Source organism: Carya illinoinensis, chromosome 14, assembly GCF_018687715.1.
Source record: "Carya illinoinensis cultivar Pawnee chromosome 14, C.illinoinensisPawnee_v1, whole genome shotgun sequence".
NCBI lineage: Eukaryota > Viridiplantae > Streptophyta > Magnoliopsida > Fagales > Juglandaceae > Carya > Carya illinoinensis.
In genome coordinates this window covers 5,224,427-5,246,239 of record NC_056765.1, presented here as the reverse complement: position 1 = coordinate 5,246,239, position 21,813 = coordinate 5,224,427, and the positions used below count along the sequence as shown (strand labels likewise).

The 21,813-nt window shown below is 37.9% G+C and overlaps 1 protein-coding gene and 1 pseudogene across 5 annotated transcripts; both read left to right on the top strand.

Moving 5' to 3' along the window:
* The first annotated feature begins 7,788 nt into the window (after positions 1 to 7,788).
* Positions 7,789 to 17,103, top strand: LOC122294619 (nuclear pore complex protein NUP1-like). 5 transcript variants are annotated; one of them, XM_043103511.1, is made up of 10 exons: positions 7,789 to 8,197; positions 9,283 to 9,350; positions 10,778 to 10,893; positions 11,211 to 11,409; positions 11,557 to 11,859; positions 11,946 to 12,035; positions 12,124 to 12,858; positions 13,111 to 13,658; positions 14,943 to 15,137; positions 15,258 to 17,103. In XM_043103511.1, exons 1-10 carry the CDS (start codon positions 7,894 to 7,896, stop codon positions 16,651 to 16,653), a joined length of 3,954 nt encoding a protein of 1,317 aa, XP_042959445.1. In that variant the 5' UTR covers positions 7,789 to 7,893; the 3' UTR covers positions 16,654 to 17,103. The 5 variants fall into 5 exon arrangements, with proteins under 5 accessions (XP_042959445.1, XP_042959447.1, XP_042959444.1 ...); XM_043103513.1 differs by having other exon boundaries at positions 7,790 to 8,197; positions 14,943 to 15,769; positions 15,899 to 17,103; XM_043103510.1 differs by having other exon boundaries at positions 7,790 to 8,197; positions 9,286 to 9,350; positions 14,943 to 17,103.
* A 2,381-nt stretch (positions 17,104 to 19,484) lies between these two features.
* On the top strand, positions 19,485 to 21,260 carry LOC122293482 (annotated as a pseudogene).
* Positions 21,261 to 21,813: the final 553 nt, after the last annotated feature.

Genomic DNA, 21,813 nt, shown 5'->3' with positions numbered 1-21,813 from the left:
CTTGTTATAAAGATTTCAAACTTTTTCAAATGGATGTTAAAAGTGCTTTCTTAAATGGTTTTATAAATGAAGAGGTATATGTTGAGCAACCTCCAGGTTTTGAAAATCATATTTCCCCAAATCATGTTTTCAAACTCACAAAAGCACTATATGGATTTAAACAAGTTCCTAGAGCTTGGTACGAGAGATTCAGTGGTTTCTTAATTGAAAAAGATTTTTCAAGAAGAAAAATCGACACAACTCTTTTCATTAAATATGAAAATGATGATATTATTTTGATTCAGATTTATGTTGATGATATAATATTCGGTGCTACTAATGAAAATATGTGTCAAGTTTTTGCTAAAACCATGCAGGAAGAATTTGAGATGAGCATGATGGGAGAACTTACATTCTTTCTCGGATTGCAAATTAAGCAAGCAAAAAGTGAGACATTCATCAATCAATCAAAATATATTAAAGAATTACTGAATAAGTTTGGGATGAAAAATGCTAAGGAAATTGGAACACCAATGAGCCCATCAACTAAACTTGATAAAGATGAATCCGGTAAGCCAGTTGACTTGAAGATATATCGAGGTATGATTGGTAACTTATTATATTTAACAGCCAGTAGACCATATATTATGTTTAGTGTGTGCTTATGTGCACGCTTTCAATCATCTCCAAAAGAATCACATTTAATTGCAGTTAAGCGCATTCTTAGATATCTTAGTGGTACAATTAACCTAGGGTTATGGTACCCTAAGTACACATTTTTTGATCTAATCAGCTACACAGATGCAGATTATGCTGGCTGTAAAATAGATCGAAAAAGCACTAGTGGAGCATGTCATTTCTTAGGTCATGCACTAGTTTCTTGGTTTAGTAAAAAACAAAATTCTGTTGCACTATCTACTGCTGAGACAGAATATGTTGTTGCGGGTAGTTGTTGTGCTCAAGTTCTCTACATGAAGCAACAACTTGAAGATTTTAAACTCATGTATAATCACATTCCAATCAAATGTGATAATACAAGTGCTATAAATCTTTCAAAGAACCCAATACAACATTCTAGAACTAAGCATATTGAAATAAGGTATCATTTTCTTCGAGATCATGTGCAGAAAGACGATATAATATTAGAGTTCACAAACACACACGATCAGTTAGCAGATATTTTCACAAAACCTTTACTAGAAGATAGATTATGTATGATCAGAAGAGAAATAGGTATGATGCATGCTATGAATATCTCTTAAAAGATAGATCAGAGTCAATAAAAATAGAGATAGATTTTTTAAATACTTTTACATAAATTTGAGATTCTTAGCCTCATGTTTGAGACGCTCATTCTCTTCATACAATATCATGTCATTCTTATCCATGGGAACCGACAAGCGGAATGAAGAATCTAATAAAGATTTTAACTGTTTATTCTTCTGCCGAATGATTCATTCCCTTGTGTGAGACTCTTGAACAATTCGTTAAAGTACAACAATTTGTTTTTTGAGCTTTTCAACTTCGTGATTTTTGGCTTGTAGCGGCTGAGAAAAAGCAACAATAGAGGAAGAGTAACGAGTCCCAAGACTCACCAAGTCATAAATAGCATCAGAATCTGACTTATTAGTCAGATTATTATTTTCCTGCTGCAACATGACACCAATGGCAGCTGCAGAAAGGACAGGAGGTTGAGATGCAGAATGCCTCATGGATGGATATAGAGAAATGTTAGAAGAATGAGCCATTGAGAAAAGAATAGAAGGCTTAAAACGAGAATGTTGAAAGAATGCAAATGAGTTATAGAGATGAGAAGAAAACTTGATGCGGATTGGATGAACTTCATGACTGATTTTATAGAGATAGCATAAAGAATAAGACAAACTATTGTCTATTCAAATCTTATTTAGTCAAAAGAAATAAAAGATATGATGGACACACATTGTCAAAAGTTTTCTTACTAAGCCAGCGAGATTAACAGTAGATTGTCCCTATTTTTCTAGTAAACGATGAACCTTTGCTGTTATCTGCCGATGTTGACCTTGTATCTGAACCCTTTCTCGTTCCAGCTCCTCTATTCGTGGTTGCAGATCATAAGCATACCAATATGCAAATTTTTTCAACTCTTAGTTTTCTTGTTTTAGCCTTTTATTTTCACTATCCTTATTAGCAAGCTTCTGTCGTAACTCAGATATTTGCATGTTAAGATGATCAATCTCACTCACCCTCGCCATTAACCTCCGTGACATGATCGTAACAGAGGCAGCATATTGACTACTGAGCATTCTTGATTCTGCAATAATTTCAGAATCAGTCTTACTAGAAAAACGGTTCTCTGCTCCTATCATGGTATTGACGGCCTCAGGAGAGAATATTGATAATTGATGCGTCAAGGGTTCCTGATTCAAGTCTGGAACATTAGTGGAAGAGAATTGCTTAGCCATTCTATCGTTGTGGAAAAACAGAACTCAGGTCAAGAAGCAATGTATTTTTTTGGCATCCGATAGATGAAAATGCTCATTTTTTTATAGAAACTCAGAGCCTTCAATCACGTTTGTCAATAACATCAGACGATTGTTTAAATCTCCAGCCGCACTAAATTCATAGAGTTAGGCCTTGAGACTTTGTAGCATTTGTCAGGTCACGGATGGCTCCTTTTTCAACTATCTACAGTGACTATTAAACGCATCGTTTTCTTCAATCCATTTACTTGCTGCCGATCCTTTTTAATGATGTCAAAAGGGGGAGAAGTTTTAGATTAGAACATTAACATTGTTTAAATTGCCAAACTTATTATATATGCTTGGAATTATATTTATACTTTTGCTTGAAAAACTAAGCATATTTTCAGGGGGAGCTTAAGTATTAATACAGGTTTCAAGTTCTATCAAGTATTTGTCATCATCAAAAAGGGGAAGATTGTTGAACCCAAGGTTTCAAGTTTCATGTGATTATAAATCTACATATAGATTTTGATGATAACAAATGAATTCAAAGAATAAAGGAGTTTCAAGCTCAAGTTGTCCACACAATGGAGTCAAGCACATCAAAAAATCAAGCATGAGCAAGAAGGAAATAAGTTCACATTAAAATCATAGAATAATGTTGTAGATCTCTTAAAATTTGAAATTAAGATTAATGCTCAAAATTAATATTTTATCATAAAGCATTAAAATACATTTTCCACATGTGCATGAATATTTTTGAAAATTAAATTTGAAAATTTTGAAAGATGATTGATTATCATCTTTTACATGTGCATGCCTTAATTAAAGGTTAAACTTTGAAAATATTAAAGATGATTGATTGTCATCTTTTACATGTGCATGCCTTGATTAAAGGGTTGAATTTTGAAAATATTAAAGATGATTGATTGTCATCTTTCACATGTGCATGTTTTATTTGAATATTTTCAAAAGTGATCGATGCTTTTTTAGACTTATACAAAAGGTAGATGATTTTGTTTGAAAATTTTGAAAAGTAAAGTGTGCTCCTTTTGTCTTATACAAAAAGTAAAAGATTAGATTTGAATTTTTTTTGAAAAGGAAAGTGTGCTCCTTTTATCATATGCAAAAAGTAAAATATTAGGTTTGATTTTTTTGAAAAAATGAATGATGTTGTCTTTGATAATTGAAAAAAAAGAACCTTTTATTTGAATTTTTTGAAAAAGTGAATGATGTTGTTTTTGACTTGTGAATCTTTTTTAATTTGAATATGAAGTCTCATATGCCTATAAATAGATCATTTGAGAGCTTCACATTCACAACACCAAGAGCATACAACATTCATTCAAAACTTTCATTCTCTCTTCTCTAAGCATTGAGTCTTAATTCTTGTTCATTTTGAGAGATATAGTTTGCGCTGTATTGTTCTTATTTCACTCATTGTGGAGTGTTTTCTGATAATCTACCCACTATCAGCTCTTGTATCAGAAAAAGAGTGTGTATAAGCCTTATGCGTGTAGAAAGTATTCTACACGGGGAATAGTTGAATTACCACGTGTAAGGTGATTGCAAGTGTAGAGGGTATTCTACACGGATCCTTTGTAGCGGTGTTGTTCAAAGGTGTAATAGGTTTCTATCTCCACCTGAAGGAGGTTGAATAGTGAATTTGGGAATCCTCAAGGGGTAGCTTGAGGCGAGGACGTAGGCAGTAGGGCTGAACCTCGTTAACATACTGAGTTTGCTTCTCTCTTACCCTTACTCTTTATATTTATTGTTATTTCATATTTTGTTTATATTTTATATTATATATTTGATTTATAATTGTTATTTTTTTAATACAACTCAATTCACCCCCATCTTGTGTTAGTCATCTGGGCAACAGTAATGATAATGTCACTGTCACCAAAGTTTAAAGTACCCTAGATAGACCTATATGATAGTTCCAAGGATCCCTTCGAACATTTAGACACATTTAAAGTCCACATGACGCTACATAAGTTCCTGGGGGAGATTGCAAGCAGGACCTTCCCCTTGATTTTAAAAGGGGCGGTGCGAGCTTGGTTCGCCTCCTTGGCGCCAAACTCAGTATACAACTTCAAGGACCTAGCTCATCTCACACAATTTATGGTCAGTAGGAAGAGGAGACACCCTATTGCATACCTCCTAACCATCAAGCAACACGAAATTGAAAGTCTCAAAGCATACTTGTCTATGTTCAATAAGGAACGCATGACCACTAATGACTAGGATGAGAAGATCACACTTGCTGCTCTCCTAGGCAGCATATGGCCGCAAAACCCTTTCATGCCCGAATTAGCTAGGAAATCCCTGCTACTTTGCGAGAATTCATGGATCAGGTAGATGGATTCATCAACGTGGAGGATACGTTACGAGCATTGACATGGATCAGGTAGATGGATTCATCAACGTGGAGGATACGTTACGAGCATTGACAGCACTGAGAAAGACATAGATGGAGTAAGCTGATAGGAAAACCAAGGCATCTGTGCATTCTAGAACCACAGACAAAGCAAAGAGAGGGTAGCATAGCAAGTAATGGGATGAGTTCTGCCCTACCAAAAGATCAGGCCCCCAGTGGGACCAAGCAACACTAACGGTAGAAGAGGAAAGCATATTAGCCCCTTGGTCCTGCTACTACAAGATTCACCTTTCCTTCATCGACAACACAACGGACTATAGACTGGGGGAGATGGAAAGGAGGGAAGAAACACACGTGCCTCCTCAGCAGTACCTTAACCATAGGGAAGAAAAGGAATAGAGCCTAGAGAGGTTCAATAGGCTAAGAATGAGTGAAAGCCCGAGGAGAACCCCCCTACGGGGGCCAATGCCCATTTGGGAAAAATCCAAACTATAGTTTGGGGATTTGCGAAGGGTGGTAGCATTTCATTTGGTAGAAAGGCCCATGCTAGGAGAGCTCATTTTGAAGAAGTTTAATAGGCAGAATGCCGCCTGACGAAGAAACAAAGAAAGGGCAGGCTTGTGCCTTTAATCACCTTTCGGAAGGATGATGGAGAAGAGTTCCTTTACCCCCACAACGATGCCTTAGTAGTCACGATGTAGGTGGCCAACTTTACTACTAGGAGAATCCTCATTAATAATGGGAGCTCGGTCGATATCCTTTTTTATGATGCATTCTCCTGGATGGGAATTGGTCCTGGCTGCCTGTTACCAGCACCCATCCATTGAAAGGCTTCACTGGGGATATGGTCTAGCCAAAGGGAACTATTGCCCTCTTTGTCTTAGCCGGGATGGCTCCCCACATTGCCTCCACAATGATTGATTTTATAGTGGTAAAGTCCTCTTCTATAATAGGGCAACTTACACTCAACAGCTTGAAGGCGGAGACCTCGACCTACTACATGAAGTTGAAGTTTTTCAACCCCGATGTGGGTCGGGGAAGTTGGAGGTGAACAAGTCCTGGCCCGAGAATGCTATGTACAAGAATTAAAGCCCGCTAGAGGTAGAATCAATGTGATAGAGCCACAAGGTGACAACTGTATTCCACAGCCTCTCGGCACTGCCCCAGAAGAAGAAGAGTTTCATGACAAGCAAGCCCTCCAACAAGCAGAATTGAATGAGCCATTAGAGTTGGTCCACCTTGATCTTGATTGCTCTAGATCCATGATTTGACTCGTCAATAGAATAACGTCTGACGTGCTGCGAGCTATGATATAGTTATTAGCATAGCATTAGGACGTGTTTGCTTGGAGCCACCAGGACATGCCAAGAAGTGACCCTAATATCATCCAACACCACCTCCGCGTTGACCTTGAAGCTAGATGAATTAGGCAGAAAAGACAGAGCTTTAGCGTGGAAAAATCCACCCCCCTCGCAAAGGAGGTCGATTGCCTCCTAACAACAGGGTTTATTCGAGAGGCACATTATCCAGATTGGCTATCCAATATTGTGCTCGTGAAGAAGAGCAGCGACAATTGGCTCTTACTTGCATGGCAATCACTTGTATGGGCGCCCTTGATTTGTTTCTATATTTCGACACGGAAAATGCTAAGTTGTTCCATAGTTTTGCTCCTTTAATTTGACTGCTCGTATATTTTATTTTTTATTTTTTAAATGATTAAGGATATGACTACTAGTGAATTTGTATAATTTTTTAAAATGTTTAAAAGAAAGATAAAAAAGGTACAATTACACTATAGGCACACCCGACCATATATGCTGGACAACAAAGTAGTATTGTCCTTTCAATAGATGCCATATATAAGCATTTGATGCTCCACATCTCATTAGGCCATATCCACCACTTTCCAATTCTCTTTAGACAAATGCTATTCATGTTAAATTTAATGATTTTCCCTTGTATCTATTGATATCACATGTTTTAAATAGTATTTATATGAGTAGATGACTTATGAAACTAATTAAAATATATATCTTGTTATTTTGTGAGCTAAAGAGTAAAAGGAGACAACCAAAGTGACTTTCTTATTCAAGCGTGACCTATGTAACCTTATTTGAATTTGAACCACCATAATTTAGACAATAGTTTTTATCAACTAAGAACTGGATACGAGGAGTATAGATGGTGGAAAGTTGCATGTGCTTTCTCAAGTCAAATTTGAGAATAGCTTAGGGTTGATTTGGTTGTTGAGTTAAAACGCAGATAAGCTGAAATCATCTTATACGATCAAATCATCTGAAGTATCATAACGACATATCGCGTGTAAAACTATCTCATCCCACATTTCTCAACTTTTCTCATCTCTCATTTAGACTTTAATCCTACTAAGAAATTCGGTGAATACATATTCGGATTCAATTTTAGAGAATTCATATTCGAATTTGAGCCATAACTGAGACTCTAGTTCTATTAATCGTCTATAGTGAATCTATATTTGGATTCAAATTTAGAACTTAGTACATATCAAATCACTTGGGGGGTAATACAAGAATCATTGAACCACTATATTTAGTGTTAACATATTAAATCAATTTGTATGATTAAAAATGACAAAAATCAAAATCAAAATAATATTCTTCATCTTCTTCGTGACATTTGAAAATGTTTCCTCACAATCTCAAACAAAAGAGAGGCAATTCGCAAATCAAAGTCGACATCATATTATTTATCTTAAAATTTTTAATTTTATATTAATAATTTAAATAAAAGTTTTTTAAAAAATTAACAGTTCTTTTACTTTAAAAAAAATTATATTTACCAATGATCATAGAAAAATAGTAATATTACACAATTCAACATTTTTTACATTAAAAAAATTAGGATATATTCATTCCAATTTTTTAAAAATAACTTTTTATATTTTCCTTTTAACAATTATTTTTCATTTTACTAACAATTAATTTCATTTTCTCGCTCCGAACATTAAAAACCCTAATTTGCATCGAGCGCGCTCTCTCGCACGCTCTCTGGCTGGGACTCTATTCCAAATTTCCAAGACATTCCAAACCCCTAGCTTTCTCTCTCCCTAGTATGGAGACGGCGCGTCAAGGGAGCCATTACGACGTCGTTTCAGAAGAGGGTTTGGGCACCGGCGGCAAGTTCCGGAAGCGGCCCTTTCGGAGGAGCACCCATACGACGCCGTATGATCGACCGGCTACGGCCCTTAGAAACCCCATCGTCAGCGTCGACACCAACAATAGCAGAAATGGGTGGCTCTCGCGGCTTGTCGTTCCGGCTCAGCGGCTCATCACCTCCAGCGCCCAACGCCTCTTTTCCTCTGTTTTCCGGAAGCGCCTCCTTCAGCCGCCGCCGCCGCCTCCACCCTCCACTTCTGGTAAGATTTTATTGTTTTTGAAAAGTTTAGCGTTATTGGTTGTAAAAAGCGGAGTATTCATTTTGGCACATTTTTCTAGGGTTTAATGCGAGTTTTTGTTGCTCTCTATTTTGGATGGGTTAGTTTGCCCCCTCATTATAATGTTAATTTAAAATTATTATTTTCAGTTGTGATGTAGGTTTCTTTCTCTTGGGTGATACTGGTTTAGTGTTGTGGAAGCAGCTTTTGGGACTAATTTAGGGTTTCTTCGCTCTTCGTATTTGTTAAAATTAGTTATCCTCGTAATGATATTTCTATTCGAGATGCTATATATTTCTTGAAATCCTTTTCTGCCTGTTATTGAATTTTTTATTCCTCCCAATCGCATATGGTAAAGTTTAGTTAATTTTGTTGTCCGAAAATCCTAGGCATTTTACTCTACATTGAACTAGAAGAAAGACAACGAGTCTTTGCGTTATAGGATATGAGAGACCTCTTCTAGGCCCGATAATCTTGGTCTATGCAGTGGGTAGGGAGGGAGGGAGGGAGATTACCTCTTACGATGCAACTATCAAGTGTTACATTGGAAATTTCAATTGTTGTCACTTTGTCTCAAAGACTCGTAGTCTTTTTTCCCCATATTGATGAGTGCCTAGTATCGTTTATTTTTTCACTCTGTATTTCAAGAATTTGCTCATGAGTTAGGGCATCTTCTTGTTTACTTTCTGCATGCTTGACTACGGGTTTTGCATTTTGATAAAATGTTTGATTACTTATAAAAGAATCTTGGAAAAATATCACTGGAATTTCAACTGTAAAGGTTCTTTTTTGCCTTTGATTTATATTCGAAATAAAGTCCAAGGGGATTTTCATTCTAATTTAAAGTGGGCATTATTGACTGTTATTTTCCTGAATCTGTTACTTATCTTTAATTTCTTTTTTTTTCGTCATGCTTTTTCTGCCAGTATTGTTGTTATATTTTAGCTCCCGTATTTTGTTATAATTTCTTATCTACTTTTCTTAGTTGCCTAACATTTTTGTTGAACATATATGGATTTGCTTGCATTATAGTAATCTCATGTAATAGAAATGTAATGTTTGGCCAGAAGCAAAGCATGAAGTAAGGGATAAGCACCGGGAATCGACGGATCAGCACCATGATGGAGTTGTCACAGTAAGTGCAAATGCCTATATCACTCATTGCTTGTATCCAGTTGTCATCTGGGTAATGCTATAATTCAATTTTAGTTTTGTATCTTTTTTATTTTCTATAGATTGAACTTTTGCATATTTTCAAGTTTTTAATAAGCTTCATTGCCAAAAGGTTCTAGCTAAGAAATTTGGGAATGTCTCTTGGCGTGGTACTTGAGATTTGGGACCAAATTCTGCCTTTGTGGGCATTTGGTTCAACAGTATGCTCTCATTTTCTAACACATAGGTCCACCGGACATCAAATCCCAGCCCTATTTACAATAAAAAAAAAAATCTCATTTATTTATTTTTTTTGTTTTATTTGTTACTATGGTTATGTGATTAGTTACCGAGTTCATGGTTTTGAAACAGAATGTGAGGTTGATAAAGTGGTGAAAAGTATCTCCTATTTAGTTTCCTTATAGTTCTTTTACATGCTAATGCAATTTGGTTTTAAGCTATGAGCATCTAGTTGAAACCATTAGAGGATATTCTACAATTTATATTAGGTCGTCTCAACCTGCTTCTTAGATGGGTAGCTTGTATTAATTAAATAGATGTGATCTTTAATAGGTCAATTATTATACTTAATGGTCAACCACCTACATTTTATGTTTATATGAAATTTCTGCAAAATAAATCTTCGAGTCAAAAGGAATAGGCATACCTTCCTCTGCATTGTGGTGTGCCTAAAGAAGTTAAATGAGTTCCGGCACTTTGTCCATTGGACTTTCTATTTCAAGCTCGACTTATAGTGAGACTCTGCTTTGATCAATGTAGAGGTTCTGGGGGGAAAGCAAGAAACGAATTTTTCTAGTTAAGGATGAATTTAAGCAAATTATTGGCTGTGAACTTGTTTCTGGAATGTAATATCTTAGTGCCGCCTAATTAATTGAAGGGACACGGCTGAGTTTCTCTGTGTCTGGACTTGAAGGCAGGATTTTTTGAAGGTGTGCTATTTGCTGCAAAATGATCTCCATATTTTTTTCTTTATTTGAAAAGAAAAGGGAGTAATGGGTATCATTTTTCTGTCTGGTCTTTTTTTCCCATGGGGATGGGAAGAAAATAAGAACATAAATTTTGAATAACGGCATGTGTGAGGGTACCTCACAAAGGGTTTTGGTGCCACTCCTATTGGATGGTAGAATTCAACTGCATTCCAAATTCTAATTGGGTAGCTCATTAGTCTTGGTTATTTTTTTTTTTTAAATCACATTTCTCAATGTTGACCGGTTTCTGTAGTTCTGTTTTCCATTTGGTTCCACAAGCTGTATTCTTTAGGAGGAACAATGTGTGGACAACTAGACTTTATATATTTTAGTTTGGGTTTGTTGATTTTGCTGGAGTATTGTTATCTTCCATGTGTATCTATTTGATGTGTCTGTCTTGTGTGCAAATTTGCACGTAAAGGATTCTTCTGGAGTGCAGCACGGAGTCATTGATCGAGGTGACAAGTCAATGGGTAGTTCTGACAGAGGTGGCTTGACTGAACTTGAAAAAATTTTAAAGCAGAAGACCTTTACCAGGTAGTCTTTGTAATATCAATATTATAGGGAGGCCTTACTGAAAAGCTTCCTGTTTTGGAACCTTGGATGATGAATATTTCTAATCTCATTATCTTTTGTACGCTTTATGCAATTTGTCTATGCACTTTCTATCTAACTTTAGTGTTCTGGTCTGCATTCAGCAGCAGCTCTGATTCTTATGTTCCAAATTAACCATTCTGTCGTGTATCCCTTTAACGGATGTTTATATTCCTTTTAATCATGTAGATGCGTCCTTTTTTTAATATTATTTTGTAACAACTTCTTTTGATCCTGAATGAAATTCAACTGCTCTGCAGATCTGAGATTGATCATCTGTCAGCCTTGTTGCATTCAAAAACTGTTGATATACATATTGGGGATAAAGAGAAAAAGGCTGAGTTGATTCCACGAGAGCTAGTGGTGCCTCATGACCGAAAGGAGAAATTTCCAATAGCTCAAGCTTTAGGAAATTCGATTGGGGAGCACCTCATATCAGCCCCACTCATTAGTTCAAGAGTGAGAAAAGCAGCTCATCCTCTTTTAATGGTTTACAAAATTTAAATTTCATTTTGGGGGTTGTGCATGAGGCTTTATCTCATAAAAGTAAAGTATTTGCATATTGCACGCACTTCTTTCACATGTAGTGGCTAAAAATGTCTTCAGGTCCTTGATGAAGATGTTGCTTCACCTGCAGAGCTTGCAAAAGCATACATGGGCAGTAGGCCTTTAAATGTATCCCCATCTATGCTTGGTATTCGCAGTCGAGCCTTTGGGGAAGATTCTACCATTATAAGCAGCCGGCCTTTTCCACCAAAATCACCTGTTATGTCACTTATGCCCCGATCTTCTGGTAATGTTGGGTATACTGAAAATGGTTTTACAACGCCTAGATCTCGAGGCAGATCTGCAATATATAGCATGGCTAGAACGCCATATTCCAGAGTTCACCCAGCCTCTTCCCTCAAGGTGTACATGCTTGGGAATATAAATCTCTTTTTTATGTCAATATAATTTCAGATTTCAGTTCTTATATTGTTTTCCTTATTTTCCAGGGTGTTGGGCCCATTGTTTCTTATGATGGGCCTTCATTGTCATCTACAGCTGCATGGGAGCAGGATAAACTTCATGGCTCTGGGCAAGCGGTACAAATCTCAAAGATTATCAGATGCTATGCTCTATGTTTGGTGTTCACCAACATGATCTTATTGAATGTGTTTCTTTCCTTTGCAGGCTTTAAAACGCAGAAGTTCAGTCTTAGACAATGATGTAGGATCTGTTGGTCCTATACGTAGAATTCGTCATAAACCTAGTCTTCTATCTTCAAGAGGTTTGAGTTTGCCAGTTCCTGATGGTCCACTTTCTATTCCTGGAAATGGAGCCGGTCTTGGTACTGCTCGACACCCTTCCTCTTTGACACAAACACAACTTTTATTGGGAAAATCTAAGGAGAACTCAGCAAAGGCATCAATAGTAAATGGAGATAACAGTGTGCCAAGTACAAGTTTCCCTGCTGTTCCATCCAAGTCCAGTGAGATGGCTTCAAAAATATTGCAGCAACTTGAAAAGTTGGCTTCGCCAAAGGAGAAATCATCTGAACTCAAGGTAGTTTCTCTGAGGGACAGCACACCCACTAAATTGTCGCCATCTATGTTACGTGGAAGGGCTCTTAGGAGCCTGGAGACTGTAGAATCACCAAGATTTCTGGAGAATGCACAAGATGATATACTTGACACCTCATTGCCTGATGCTGTAGGCAGCACATCTCAAAAGCAAAACAAAGCTGAAAATGGCCCATTGAAGCTTGTTGCTCCTTTAGAAAAGTCGGTTCCAGTATTAAAGGGCATGGATTATAGATCTTCCAACAAGGACACCTTGCCCGGTGTCAAAACTGCAGATTCTGCTGTGATGGACTCTGTCACCCATCCTCCACAAAAGAAACGGGCATTCCAGATGAGTGCACATGAGGTATGTTGTTTTTTGGCAAACCTCTACTGGCCAATGTATGATCAGATGTTGTTTGATAAATTCCATGGTTGAATTTTTGTTCTGCTACCTGTCAGATATGACACAAAGGCTTCTTACTTATATCAAATTTTTGGTTTTTTGGGGCAACGTTTACAAAATTATGCTATTCCTTTAATGAACCCTCCTGAGGCTTCTGATGCATCACTTTCATGAACCATAAAATAAATTCAATGCTATGTATCTGCTTTGTAGGATTATTTGGAGCTGGATGATGACTATCCTGATGGTGCAGTACCTACTCCTTTGGTTGAGGAGAGAGAAAAGGTTGATGCTTCTGTGGCAGAGAGGAAGACCCATTATACTGAAGCAGTAACAATGGAGAAGCCTCCATCTCTATTGGGATTTAAGGCCCCTGCAAGTTCTTCGTCAAACCAAAACTATGATTTGGTGTCTTCTGTTGGACCTATGGTTGCTGAAAAGGGCACTGGCTTTGCCTTTCCCAGTGCCACCTTTACGAGCATGGCTGCCCAACCTGCTGTGCCGGTGACGGAGTCAACCTTCACATCTGATAAATCTGCACCACCTGAGCAATTAAAGGTTGCACCTCCCATGTTTGGCTTGGGAGGTAATGCTGCTTTGCCCAAGGAACCAAATGCTACTCCCCCAGTTGGTAGCTTTGCATCTGTTTCTAGTGCTGACAAGGTTCCGCAGTTCGTATTTGGTCCCTCATTTTCAGCTAGTGAATCTGCAGGCCTCAAATTTAGTGTTTGTTCGGATGCAAAACTAGAAAGCTCAAGCAGGTCTGCAGATTTGTTATAACTAACCATTTGATGTTTTACTGATTTATCTCCTTTTTCTTTTATGTTTTCTTGTGATGGGGGTGTGGAGGGGGTGCTCAATCTGATTATGAATGCATGCCACTTTATATTCTTCTCGTCGTTTTAGATAGAAAATGAATTTCTATAGAGGAACGGACTGATAAAAGTAGAGAAAGGGTGCTCTGAGTTTCTTAAAGATGACAATGACTCGAGAACAGACGACATAGTTCTTACATCCATCTGAGGGGAATGGTTTGAAATCTCTCTTAATTTGTGCATCAACAACTTCTGATGTCAAGTTTTGACCCATTTTAGCAGATCACATCAGTAGTATGCCTTTTATAAGTGCTGTTGAGACCAAGACAAGTTTGCTCTTGAGGCTAGGACCAGTCTAGAATTTTACTATAACCATGAAAATCTGTGAAAGCATGGTGATGATTCCCATTTTGTTTAAGAAAATTCTCTCGAATATCATCTGGCTTTGATACTGGAAATAGAAAACTGTCAAATCCATGTACAATTCTCCTTTTTGGTAATATAAGGCTATTTTAGAACTTTGGTTTAAATACATGAAGCAGTTATAGAGTAGGGGGTGCAGGGCTTCGTTAGAATTCAGCAGCACCATGGTTTGATTTAAGCTATTTTAGAACTTTTTCTATGTTGGCTTAGGGATGTGAGACTGTTGATTTGTGTTCAAAAAACTATTCTTATAGACAAGGTGGTCAATTTTCTTTTTGATAAGCACGTTTACGTATAAAAATTATTTTTGATAAGTAGATAAGCTGGTTGATTTCCATGTGAAGTTTTAAGTTTAGTTAGTTTTTTTATATATGTAATAAAGCCTCACTATAAACCCAAGACAGTCACCTATCTAGATTATGGAGATTGCTTAGTTTTTATAAGATCAGTTCAGATATATCATCCTTTGGAACTTGAGGGATATGAAATGCATATTATCTACTTCAGCAGTCCCATGTCATGTTTTTGTGAATAAGTTATAATGTCCTTTGGAGCTTATGGGATACAAAATGCATTATTGACGTCATGTTTCTCTGTCCTGTGAATATTCTCAATGGTGCTAGAACATTTCTTGGATTTGTGAGACCGTCTATGCACTTTTCTCCTTATTAATAACACTTCCAATGTTAAAGCCTGATGTCTAAAACACTATGTTTAACTTCTTAGATTTAGATATAATAGTCTTACATTGAATAGTTGATCTTCTTGAATTGGAGAACTTGAATTTGTTTACATCTCCATGTGCAGCTTTCTAACTGTTGGTGCAACTGATTCTGTACCCAAAGTACCTGACATGGATAAAGCTGATAGTAAGAACTGCTCAAATGCTGGAGTCACTTCTAGCATAGCAGAAACTGCACTTTCATCTGCTGCATCATCACCTACACCTACTGCAAGTATTGGTGCCAACACCTCTGCCAATACTTCTATCTTAAATAATGGGTCTGTTGTTTCAAGCCCTTCCTCATTCTCTTCTCCCATTGCACCTTTTGTTTCTAATAATATATTCAGTCAACCTTCATCCAATAGCTCTGCACTGACTGTTACTTCCACCGGTAGCAGCAGCAGCACCACCCCCACAACCACTGCATTCACTACGATTAACAGCAGAAGCACACCGTCTACCTCTTCTGTAGCAGCACCTTCATTTTCGACATCACCTATGTTTAAATCTGGATCTATAATACCATCATCTTCAGCGTCACCAGTAACAGCTACTTTCGGAATAGAATCAGAAGCAGCCAAGACCAGGCCAGAGAGAAGCTTTGGCAATCTCAACAGCTCTCCTTTTATTGGCACTTCTGCTGCAAATGCCAGTGCAGGAAGTAGCATTTTTGCATTCAATCCTACAGACACTTCAACTGCTAATAATAAGCCTAGTTCAACTGTTTTTGGCACTGGCAGTGGATCCGTGCTCAGTGCACAGGCATCCCCTGCTGGGACAGGGGCTGCATCTTTTCCATTCAGTTCATCTGTACCATCCGTCTCATTTGGATTGGCGGGGAATACAGCTTTCTCTTCTGGCAGTTCTCTGTTTGCTGCTTCTACTCCTGCTTCTGGACTTTCCAATTCAGGTACTTCTTTTGGAGTTAGCTCTTCTGCTTCCTCTTCCGAGGCCAACTCCAGTAGTGCCATAGGTGGTACCACTTCAAGCTTGTTTAGTTCCAGTTGGCAGCCTACTAAGTCTTCTTTATTTACTTCAGCATTTAACTCTAAATCGGCCTCAGCTGGTTCATCCTTCGCAGCATCTACAGCTCCTGTTGCAGGAACTACATCACCCATAACTGCATTTTCCTTCCCAGCTTCTACCGCTTCTGTTCCCACTACTGCATCGCCCTCTACTGGATTTTCTTTCATGGCATCTCCAGCTTCTGTTGCTGCTTCATCGCCCTCTACGGTGTTTCCTTTCACAGCATCTACAGCTGCTGCCGCATCTACCTCTTCCTCAACTGGCTTTGCATTTGCATCATCGACTGCATTTGCGGCATCTACGCCTGCTGCTGTTACTAGTAGTGCATCTGTTGTATTTGGATTGAATACTGGCTCATCATCTGGTCCCACTTTCTCGTTCACTTCAGCTATGGCTACTCCCTCGTCACAGCCTGTCTTTGGTAACCCTAATACAAGCTTTGTATTTAATTCAGTTTCCTCAGGAACAAATGATCAAATGAGTATGGAGGACAGCATGGCAGAGGATACTGTTCAAGCATCAACGCCTACAGCTCCAATATTTGGTCAACCTCCTGTCTCACCTCCTCAATCTGGCTTTGTGTTTGGTTCAGCAACTCCACCAGCAGCAAATCCCTTCCAATTTGCCCAACAGAGTTCGGGCACCCCACAGAACCTGTCTCCATTCCAGGCTACGAACAGTTTAGGAGGGAGCTTTTCAGTGGGTGCTGGGGACAAATCTGGCCGGAAAATTGTCAGAGTTAGTCGTAACAAGCCTCGGAAGAAGTAAATGTATCAGCCATTATAGACGATTGGTTTCCTTGTCAGGAGCTACCGTTGCAACTGATGGACAAATAATTATAATGGTAAGAGTTCAACAGCAAGAGACTGTTGTTTCTGTTGGTAAGCTGGATTTGATTTGCGCTGAAAAAGGTAAATGAGCCTCATTAGGTGTAAAATTTGATGATTCTCCGAGCTCTTTTACAAAATTTTCTCATTATCATGGTTGCGGTGCAGTCCGTCACAAAGGCTTCACAATTTTGTATTCAGTGTAGCAAATCAGAGAATTTGTGTTGTTAAATAGTTGTCTTTCATAGAATTTGTGTTGTGTACTCTTTATTTGTAACATAAAATAGAGAAAACTGAAGGGCATGAATCTGTTTAAGAGAACAGATTGCTCCCAATATGATTTTTCTCATCCCTTGGCCGGAATATGTGATGAAGCTACCTTTTTTATGAATCGTTTGGGAGAAAAAGGAAAGAATAGTATGAGAATATACGGCTGGGGACAAGGCATGCTTCTTGTGTGCATGAAATTTAAGTTGTTCCCTTAACTATCACTTTTAACCGATGTCAAGCAGTATTTTTCATTTTCCATGGAATTCCACGAGGATCAATCAGAAAATTTATGAATTCTTGCATTTACAACCAAACCTCATACCATAGTCCACATCCTGTTTTGGTGGTTAATTTGGGGGAGAGTTTGCTAATAATATGTTGACATGTTGTCATTATACTTGCAAATAAAATTATGCAAAGTAAGCATTGTGTGATATAGAAGATCTCGAATAGATTCTTTTCTTAATTATCTATCACTTCATTTATGTCGTATATAAGGAAAGAGTAATGCTACTTTACAATTGGAGAGTGCGTTTACAAATGTATTTTTTTTTTTTTTTAAGTTAAGTCTATTATTAAAAAATTTATTTTTTCACGTGAGTCACATATTTATTCTTTTTTTTTTTTAATGATTTTAGGTATTTAATATCATTTCTCATAATTAAAAAATGATAAAAAAAAAATTGATAAACAACGCTTCCCTTTGTTGGATGAAGTCAGTTCAAATCAAAATCAGATGCAAGATAAGTCTAATACATAGAATGATAGAAAGAAGAATCCTAGATACTTCTGTTTAAATCGAAGAATTTGAATATTGGTCAACGACATGAAAATCATACAGCGCAAACAAATGAATAAAAGTACAAGGATTCAAGATTTTAGGAATGATAAAGAAAAGATTACGGAGATGTTAATGGTTGGCCAGCATGGTGGTAAAGCTGATAGGGTGGCCAGCATGGCCGCCACCATCGTCGAAGAAATTCGAAGCCATACTTCTTGTTCGCCGGCTCGAAGGTTTAACCTTAACTCAATTTGAGAGCGGGAAGGCATTGGTGTGTGAGCTTAAGTGGAAAGGTCAGAAGGGAGCTTTGAGTTTGCTGAGGCACTCTGCAAAGAGAAATTTCACCAAAGAAGTGGGTGTTGGAGATGATGGGGTGCTGGAATGAAACGATTTCGAAGTTTGTGTAGTTTCTCGGGCTACAAAGAGGGCGTGTTTAGTCCATGGGAGGTCTCATTTACTGTGCTTAGTGTAAGTTCTTTTTTGTTTTGTTTGCTTGTGATTCTTCCTTTTTAGGTATTAATTCTTTTGGCCATTGGATATTGTAATTTTTTTTTTTCTTAACTAGTAATCTTCATTAAAACCAACTGTCCTTGGTACATGAAAGTGGAAATGAGATAAAAACTAAAAGCTGAAGGCTGAAAGCTGAAAGCTATTATATCTAGATAGGTGGATCCTTTCTTTGGATATTGGAATTACTTCTTAAAGTTGGCTTCTTCTTTTCTTTTGGGGTTCATTTTTCATGCTGAATGAAATGTTTTTTTGTGTGTGGAACTGAAAATTCTTGAGTTGAAGTCATGCCATGTTTTGATAGCCGTGGTACCTGCAAACACTCTTGGTGTTGGATTTTTGTCGAGGGTGGACTGTTCTGTGAAGTACTAATCTTTACTTTTTGCCACCTATTCTAGGCTAACATAAAGGAAACAGAGGTTTTTATCTCATTTAAATATATCACATCAGACATATTTGGAAATGATTTGATTTGCTCAGTGTTTATTGTAGAGGTTGAGATTCATTAGGTCGGCTGAAGATGATATTGATGCTGCATTTTTTTTTATCCCTTCCCAGTATGTTCTATACTGTTTCTGGAGCTATCGCCAAGATCTTTCATCACAGTTTTCGTATACAACATGTTAACTTTCATCCAGACGTTTGACATGCATCATGGATGAATAATGTTGGCATATTCTCTGCTCCAAAATATTGTCATTCCTCTTTTTCTTAAAAAAAAAAATTATTTTCCTCCTTTACGACTTCCATTATGTGTAGGTTTTATATTGAGATTGTGCAGCTTGACCCTCGGCTTCTAATGAATTCTACAATAATACACCACCTATCTAAATGTTGGACATTGTCTCCGCCGACCCAAGGGCAATTGCTTTTACTGTGTCGTATTGATTAACCGTTTTGATGACTAGACCTTTCTTTTTTCAATTATAGGGTATGAACAAAGGGTCCAGGAACAGGGTTCAAGTTGTTGGAACTGGATCATTGAACTTTCAGAATATACTTCTGAAGCTAATGGGAAAGAGACCCAAATCAATGTTTCTGTCAAAGTCGCTAATGGCACTGCTGAGTGCAGTCCCTTACTCTGGGTGAGTTTGTTTTTACAAATTTTTAGTGTGATTTTTGCATAATTTTCTCATATTCATGCCTGCTTGCATTTTTTGAAAATTTCTTGAATTTATCCCAAGTTCATCTGTATGCAGTTATCTGTCAGTTTAATGGAATTGGTAACTGCTCAACAACCTTCAGAGACGGTACAGAAGTCGATAGTGTGCCTTCCACTGTCACCCTGTTATGCAGAAGCTAACTCAACTGAAAGAGATGAGTTTTCTGCCCTTAAAGCTGGTGTGAGAAAAGTGAAAACTTCACAGATTATGTCTCAGCAATTAGAGCAAAGAAGGCAAGCCGTGAAGAAGAGGGAAGTGATGGTAGGTGTTCTGATAAAAGCACAGATCCCGAGGGCAATTATCCCTTTTACACAGATTCACTTGATAATGATGGTGATGATGATGAGTGGCAATCAGAGGAAACAAAGGTCATTATAGCATTAGCCGGCCATTCAGTTATGAAACATTGGCCTTTGCAAACAGTGCCAGAGGATTATCATACACCAATGCAATTAACAACAGCCAAAATGACTTCTGGATATATTACAGCACCAGTAAACTGAATGTGGGTTGCCGTAATATTGGCAATTCACATGCACTAATTTCTGAGCAGATCCTAAGGCCGAATTTGAAGCGCAATATCCTTTCTTGGAAGAAGAGGAAACTAAGCTTCAGGATTCATAAAGCCAAAGTGGAGCCTCTTCTGAAAAAGCATTATGGAGAAGTGGGTGGAGATGATATTGATTATGATCGTAGGCAGCTTAGCTCCTCTGGTTCTGATGAGTCTAGTTCAGGGTATGTATCAAACCTTCTGCTTAGCTCTTATTTTACTAGCATTTCAATAAAGGTATCTGATTTTTATGCAACTAGTGATAGTTTTTCTGGCAGTGGCTTGAGAATGAAGGTTTTGGTAGAAATGGGTTAGTTTTTCTGGCAGTGGCTTGAGAATGAAGGTTTTGGCACAAATGGGTCGTCAATATCTGAGTTTGGGGATGAGAAATTTGCTTTAGGTAGTTGGGAATGTAAGGAAGTATACTGCCGTGACAAACAATTGAAACTCCAGACTCAAGTCTTTTTTGATTCAATCGATCAATGGAGTGAACGTGCTGGTGGGGAGAGCGAATGTACAGCTCTGGTTGCAGTCATTGCCGATTGGTTGCATTCCAACCGAGATGAGCTTCCCATCAAGTCCGAATTTGATAGGCGGATTAGAGATGGATCATTGGAATGGAGAAATCTTTGCCATAATGAGGCCTACATCGAGCAGTTCCCTGACAAACACTTCGATCTTGAGACAATTTTCCAAGCTAAAATCCGTCCTCTTTCTGTAGTTTCAGAAAATTCCTTTATTGGATTCTTCCATCCAGAAGTAATGGAGGAGCGGAGTTTGGACCTTCCTACACGGTGCCATGTCCTTTGACAATATATGGGATGAGATCAGCTCCAATTCTGCATTAGACTGCTCAAGCTATGATGAGCCGGTCTACATTGTATGTTGGAATGACCACTTCTTCATGCTAAAGGTTGAGGAAGATGCTTACTACATTATCGACACTATGAGGGAGAGACTCTATGAAGGATGCAACCAAGCATATGTCCTCAAATTTGATAAAGACACAACAATTGTACGATTGTCGAATGAGAACCAAGCATCAGATGATAAACCTGCTAGTGATAAGGTGCAACCTAAAAGTTGCCTGGATTCTTCAGCTGAAGGAGCTCCGGTCGTCCAGTTGAATGAGTCGGAGAACAGTGAGAGAGAAGAGGTTGTGTGTAAAGGGAAGGAATGATGCAAGGAATATATTAAGAGCTATTGCTCATTGTAAACTTTATAAGTCTAATTCAAGCGTTCGACTTTCTATACAGCATAACAACACTGTTTCTGCTCTTCTTTCTATTTTTCCTTTTTCAAGTCAATAATGCTAAAAAATGTGTCATCCATGGTTGCCAAGGCTAAGTCCCTCCATGTGAGCTTTTTTCATGGCCGGATTTTTTATTGATAGAAACGAGAGAAAAATCTAAAAACAATTTTGTGAACGAAGAATGCATGCAACAAATCGGAGTTTGTGGGGGAAAAAAGAAACAAAAACGAGAGAAGAATATGGGGAAGTAAATTTAGATCGTGGTGCTGCATGTTAAAGAAGCTGATGAGAACCTGATAGATCTAGTTTAACAAAAATCATTGGCCAATAACTGAGAAGGCTTTTGCACGAGCCTACAATTGCATGATTTATCTTCTAACAGTCACCGTAATTCCTACCCACCTCATAAAACTACCCCATCTCTATAGCATCCTCTAAAAAATTAGCTCCATCAGGTGTATGGGCATGGAGCTTCCTAGATAAACCAGCAGCCATGAAATCACTGCGAGGTCGCCACCGGGGCCTGAAACGAGGACCATAGACATGCAATATCTTTGGGCGTGGAGGTTGTACACTAA

Excerpts from the sequence above, each read along its gene's own strand:
- LOC122294619 (XM_043103509.1), top strand. The coding sequence starts at position 7,894 with ATGGAGACGGCGCGTCAAGGGAGCCATTACGACGTCGTTTCAGAAGAG. Across the intron at positions 8,198-9,282 it reads GCCTCCACCCTCCACTTCTG|AAGCAAAGCATGAAGTAAGG; the intron begins GTAAGATTTTAT and ends ATGTTTGGCCAG. Across the intron at positions 10,894-11,210 it reads AAGCAGAAGACCTTTACCAG|ATCTGAGATTGATCATCTGT; the intron begins GTAGTCTTTGTA and ends ACTGCTCTGCAG.